This window comes from Podarcis pityusensis (genome assembly GCF_964106645.2).
Source record: "Podarcis pityusensis genome assembly, chromosome: 2".
Classification (NCBI taxonomy): Eukaryota; Metazoa; Chordata; class Lepidosauria; order Squamata; family Lacertidae; genus Podarcis; species Podarcis pityusensis.
This window is the reverse complement of record NC_138029.1, coordinates 96640968-96646967: the sequence shown is the minus strand read 5'-3', so window position 1 is coordinate 96646967 and position 6000 is coordinate 96640968. Positions and strand designations below refer to the sequence as shown.

At 44.6% G+C, this 6000-nt stretch overlaps 1 protein-coding gene across 3 annotated transcripts in view; it reads right to left on the bottom strand.

Moving 5' to 3' along the window:
* Positions 1-683: 683 nt before the first annotated feature.
* Positions 684-6000, bottom strand: part of PDZRN3 (PDZ domain containing ring finger 3) — a 173944-nt gene continuing 168627 nt past the window's right edge. For all 3 annotated transcript variants that reach the window (XM_080995654.1, XM_080995655.1, XM_080995656.1), the window contains 3 exons: positions 5641-5745; positions 4474-4590; positions 684-3426 (listed from right to left, as the gene is read on the bottom strand). In XM_080995654.1, the coding sequence (XP_080851780.1) occupies positions 1894-3426; positions 4474-4590; positions 5641-5745 (1755 nt within the window). In that variant the 3' untranslated portion in view covers positions 684-1893. The remainder of the gene's footprint in view (positions 3427-4473; positions 4591-5640; positions 5746-6000) is intronic.

Sequence of the window (6000 nt, the reverse complement as noted above, 5' to 3'; positions counted from 1 at the left end):
CCGAATTTGCAGCAGGACTGCTGCATGGGCAACCCCCTCCCCCCAAATCTGGCTCACTGTCCTGATTATTTATGGTAAAAAAGCAGCCGCAGAATAGCTAATTACACAAATAACATCACATCTAGTATGGTTCTCAGCTTGGAATTGACTTCCCCCAAAAGGTTTGTCAGAGACGTAACCCAGAATCCTTCATTGACTTTTGACACATGAAGAAGTAAACAGCAACTGATGGTTGTTTTTGTTTTTTAAGCACAGCATGCAAATAGGATTGTTTAATTTGTTCAAGCTTTCGCAAGGCTCATTTGGAATTTAGTGTGCTGAAATCTGAAAAGCAGCAACTGCGAATCAACCTTTTAAAAAAATCTTTCTTTGTGTGAGGACTTAAAAAATATGAAGAGAAGACAAGCAATGAAGTTTTGTTCTCTGAAAAAGGCTGCTTCATTCTTTGCAATTATGTAGATTAGAAAACCTTTCTTCCAACTAATCCACAAGGGGGATTCCAAGCACGGGGGCCTCAGGAGCTGAATTTCTGCCATCAGCCTGCTTGCTATCCATACCTGTCCTAAAATAAACTCAGTTTCGGTAATCCAATCCGTTCAGCCAGATAAACCTAATTTCTATCAATGCAGCTTACACAAGGCATTGTGGTAAAGGTGGTCAAAGTTAAAAAAAAAGCCAAAGGATATGAAATATAAAACAATAATTTATTTTTTTAACTTCATTTACTTGTTAATGTTTATAACTAGTCATGATTTCATGAAAACTGCTTTCAATTTCAATACATTCAAATCTACAAAGCAGACAGCTACTACAATGGGCATTTCAAATTACACAAAACGGCCTTGTAAAAACATTGGACACACATGCACATTCTTCCAACAGGCCCACAGCCTTGGCAAACTTGCTTCAAAGTGTTTCAGGGCTGCACCATGCAGCAGTTTGCTTCTGCTCTTTCAAGTGATACCTACATACTTCCTTCAGAAACCGCAAAGAAAGAAAAGAAAAGTGTGTAGCTCTTAGCCAGGACTCTTAAGGGGTTGTGTGCATAATGCGCTTAGTGTAGTGCCTAGTTGTCTTCGGTCCCCAAACTGCTGTGGTAGTGGGCTGCCTCTGCTGTTTCCCACCACTCTTCGCCCCCCTGCAAGAGGGCTACAGCTACCCAGACGTTCACAGCAGTCACAACACAGAGACCGTTACAACTTGCGACTTGCCAAACAGCCCACCCAGAGTGCATTACTGAGCACAGGACAGATCCCAATATCTGGCTAGTGGTCTGCACTGGGCTTGGTAGGTCACAAATTGGGCATGCATGCTGTGCCATAGAGCAAAGCAGTATGAGTGCACAACCCCAAAGACACAACTGGTTTGAGAAATCGTGTACATTACTGCAAAATGATTCTATCAAGAGTTTGGTAGTTCAGCAAAAATATTGATAAAACAGAAACTTGTGCAGAAAAAGGGCACAATAGCAAAGATATATTGCAAAATACTGCTTTGTTAAAAATACATATTTGAAGTTGTCTTTTGAGTTTCTGCATGTGTAACCTTTTTAAAATATGAATATAGTTTAAAAAGATATTACCTGTGTAAGTAATGATTAATATGCTTTTCCTGTTATTTAAAACATCTTATGTAAAAGTGTAACACGTTACAAAAAAAGGTACTATTGGTATTCCAAATAAGGTCTGTCTGTTCCGTATTGCCTTAAAAGAGATTTTGGGTGGATGACTCTTTCTCTCCTCTTTTGCACCCAGAGTTCAGTATTTGAAGTATAAAGCCAATGAACGTGTCTTTTATTTACAATAAAAGAGAGGGAGCGTTGCCACATTTAACGAGGCAGGAATCTCTACCCCATCGGTAGGGTTTTATGTACACAACTTTGGCACCGGAAGATTATACAGTAGTCACCGACAGGAAGGAGTTGTAAACTTTTGTGCCGTCGGGTGACTTTGTGCCATGGGTCAGCAGTTCTTGGATTGTCATCCAATTGTCAAATATCTTTTTATTCCTTTTCTTCATCATTTTTTTGTGGCTCAGTTCTATGATATTCATTTCCTTCTTCTCTTCGGCCCCCTGCTGTTCCTTTAAGCACTCTAACCTGCTCTGCATCATAAACTCGCGCCTTTTCCTCTGCTCCTTGGCTTTCACGACGTGCTGCTTCCGCTCCTCCTTGCTCCAGTAACGGCCCATCTTCATTTCGCTGATGGCATCGTCGTCCGTCGTCATGCCACTGCGCTCTTCCTTGATCTTTATGGCACGCTCTCTCAGCAACCTGTCCCGCACGGGTCTCTTGGTGATGTAACGGGTCCCGTCGCTCCTGACTTTGACTTTCCATTCCATCCTGGGCTCGCTCTGGTTGGAAGAGTTCAAGTCTTTGCACATGCTCACTAAGCTCATTTGGCTCTGCGCGTACTCCACGGCTGACTTCTGCTGTATCAACTGCATGTAGCTCTGGTAGTGCTGGGCATGGGCAGGGATGTGCGCATGTTTATACGGAGAGTGGTGATAGGGAGATAAGTAGGAGCTGCCTGGTTTGGGGGGCTGAGCTGGGCTTTTGCTTCCCTCGCTCTCTTTCCTCTCTTTGATTTCCAGCTGCTCAGCATCTTTGGGGTGAGCTTTAGCTGTGCCATATTCATGACTTTCTGGGCTAGACATCAAATTTTTCTGAGACCCTTCTGCTCCTTCGCTGACTTGCAAATTGAGATCTTCTGCTGTCCTGCACAGAGAGTTGTTGGGGGAGATCTCCAGGGTGAGAGGCGTGCTCCGGCAACTTTCCCCTGTATTGTAAGCGCTGGAGCTGTCCTTGTCCGATTTCTCTGGCAGTTCGGTGATGTCCGAGAGCTCATGCCGGCGGACATCAATGCTTGTGTTGTAGTTGCGGAAGCCGCTGTTGTGCAGCATCCACGGCTCTCGGTACTGCTCCTTCAACTGCTGCATCTTGTGGGCCCTCACGATGTTGAGGCACTCCAGCTCGATGTTGCGCAGCTCCTCGTTCAGCATCTCCAGCTCCCGGTCCACGCTTTCGTGGTCACTCTTGCTCATATCCAGAGTGCTGTTGTGGTAGTACAGGCCGTACGGGTTGGTGGACTTCACCTGGCACTTCAGTTCCAGCAGCTCACGGAACCTCTCGCACTCGTCCACCGGGATGCCGAGGAAGTCGGCGTCGGCGCAGTCGGCGGAAATGAACGACTCGTTGCTGAACTGCATGTCCCCGCTGCCCAGCGTGTCGTGGCTGTAGGTCAGCTTCTTCTGGCTCCCCAGGGTGTTTGAGGAAGTCGTGTGGTCGTCGGCATTGTTCTCCTGCTCCGAGCTTTCGTCGTTCCGAGTGCTTTCATCGGTGCGCCCTACGCCACTGTCTTTCTCATGTTGGTTTGATAAAATGGTGGCAGTATCTGTGGTGCCTCCATCCTCTTCATTTTTCTTCTTCTAAAGTCATCAAGAAAAAAATGCAAATAAATATAATAGGCAGACTAATTTTCTTCTCCCTATTTGCAGAATTTTCTTCTACAGATTTTCTTCTATAAATTGCACACACACACACACACACTCCTAATCCTTATAGATGAAATAGGTATGGTCCACTTGGAACATCTCACGAGGAACACTAATAATGAGTTTTTGCAGGAAAGGTGCTTCTTTTAGTTTTACTTAGGAGTGGAAATTTCATTTTTTACCTAGGAAATGCATAGTTCAGATGGTGATATACTTTTTGGATCGATCTCGGGTGTATTCTCCCCTCCTCCCCAATTTTTAAGAATCTATTATTCGGACCAGATTTTCAAAAGAACCCGAAACACTATTCAACGCATAAAATAAAACAAATTTATAACATTTGGAGTTTGCTATTTTTTCTGCATTTGAGGAATGTTGGATCAGAAGACCTTAATTCAAATCCCTGTGAAGAAATGTGGAAAGCTGTAGCTCAGTGTCAGATCACCTGCTTGGCATGCAGAAGGGCTGAGTTTCAACCCCTAGCATTTCCATTGAGGGCTGGGAATGTCCCTTGGCTGAAATGCTGCTACTGGTGAGTGCAGACAGTCATGAACTAAATTGACCAGTGGTCTGACTCAGTGGACAGCACTGTCCTATGCCCTTATACAGTTTCCCCGTCACTCAGGATAAGCGGTTGGGTTGGAAGACCAAAGGGATTAATGATACATTGTAAGATGTTTGGGACAGGTGGAAAAGCAGAATCTTAACCACATACATAAAATGGACAGTGCTCAAAAAGAAACTGAGTGCAGGTGTGGGCAGTCCTTTAAGTAATGAGGGTGCAGTGAAGAAATTCTACAATTGTAGGATGCTCTCTTGTCAGTTACTCTTATTCAGAGACAGCTGTTCTTTTCCATCCTAGGAAGGGCTCACAGCATATGTAAGAAATGTTTAATGCAATGCTTAAATAAGAGCCAGGGAACAGCATGACTTTGGTTTGACAATAAGGTATTTCACCTAACAAAGTACAATGACATTTACCTGCTGAAGCATGCTGGCAGTAAACTGCATTGCCTGATGGTGCTGTTCCTCCAGCATGTCCATGTGTAAATCATCCAGAAAATCATTTCTGTCATCATCCATCCATCCTTCATCCAGCTACAAGGAGAAGAAATACAAAACAAATGCACTGAATATTGCTATGCGGATGTGACTCAATAAATAAAGGGAACTTAAGAACTGCTTTTCTGGGAATCTGACTTATTCCATGCACAACTTGTAAGAACCTCAGCATACGAGTTGTGCTTCCTTCCTTGCCTGATGTGAATCTGAAGTGCAGAAGGATATTCCAGTTCCTGACAGAAAGCACAATGCATTATGTGATGGGAAAATAATTTCCTCCACCCTCGTTAATTCCTAGAAACAGATCTGTTGGTGAGTGAAAGAATCCAGATGCGTTGGGAACTGCATGCATGCAATAGTAATGCAGCACTACCATAAAACAGGCAATAATTTTGGCTTGCTAAAAACAGCATGATGTACAAGGCATGGGTGCTTTCGCCAGTGGGGTGGTGATGCTTACCTGACCTCCCGGGCGCAGAGTCACTGCCGCTTACCGGGAGGGAACTTGGGAGGGGAAAGCGGTGGGGAGGTTAGCGCTGTGCAAATGCATTGGCAGCAGCATTGCACTGGCCCCGCTGGCGAGTTGCACAGTGCCAACCTCCTCACTGCCTTGCCCCTCCCACTCTTCCTCCCAGTAAGCAGCAGCAACTTCACTGCTGGGAGGTCAATGCCAATCCCCCATCCACCACGGACAATCACTCTGTTCAACACTGGTCAAGTCTACAGCTGGACAATTGCAGCACATAGCTAGCTAATGCTGGATGAGTGAGATTGGGACATAGTGAGGGCGCATGGGTGCAGTTTTGCACAATAATCAGCACTATGCCAGATAGTTTATTCGTAACATGTCAGACAGGGCCGGGGATACACTATCTGAAGGTGCTGTTTGCTTGCAACTCTAGCACCATGTCCTTGCCCTCAGTAGCCTCACCCTTCCTAGCTTCTCTGCTCTCCTATGTTGATGCATCTCTACCGGTACCTTCACTCACTCAGCTCTACCACCCTCAACTGTTGGAAGCATCGTGCTCTATAAAGCACATTGATGGTGCTGTATAAACAATAACTAATAATAATCAGTTGCAGCACCTGGAGAATTTCTGGCCTTGCTATGAGCAAGGAAACGTTCTTGCTTTCTTCACTGGTAAGGAGTGCCACAGCTTCTTCGCGATTCTGTATCTCTATGCCATTAATCTGGAGAAAGAAATTCAAATCCCATTATATAGAAATCCAAAAGAAAGAACTCAGAAATTATATGTGAAGTACACTTATATTTTTAAAAACCATGCAACTCTATGCAGAGAATTTTAGTCTGGGTTTAGACACATTTGCCTCTTATGGCGTATTCTTCAGAACCAGCTGCACTGAAATGAATGAAAGCCTCATGTCAGAGTCATGACTTCAATTCTAAGTTCACCCATAAAGCCTCTGGCCTGCCTTGACCAAGGT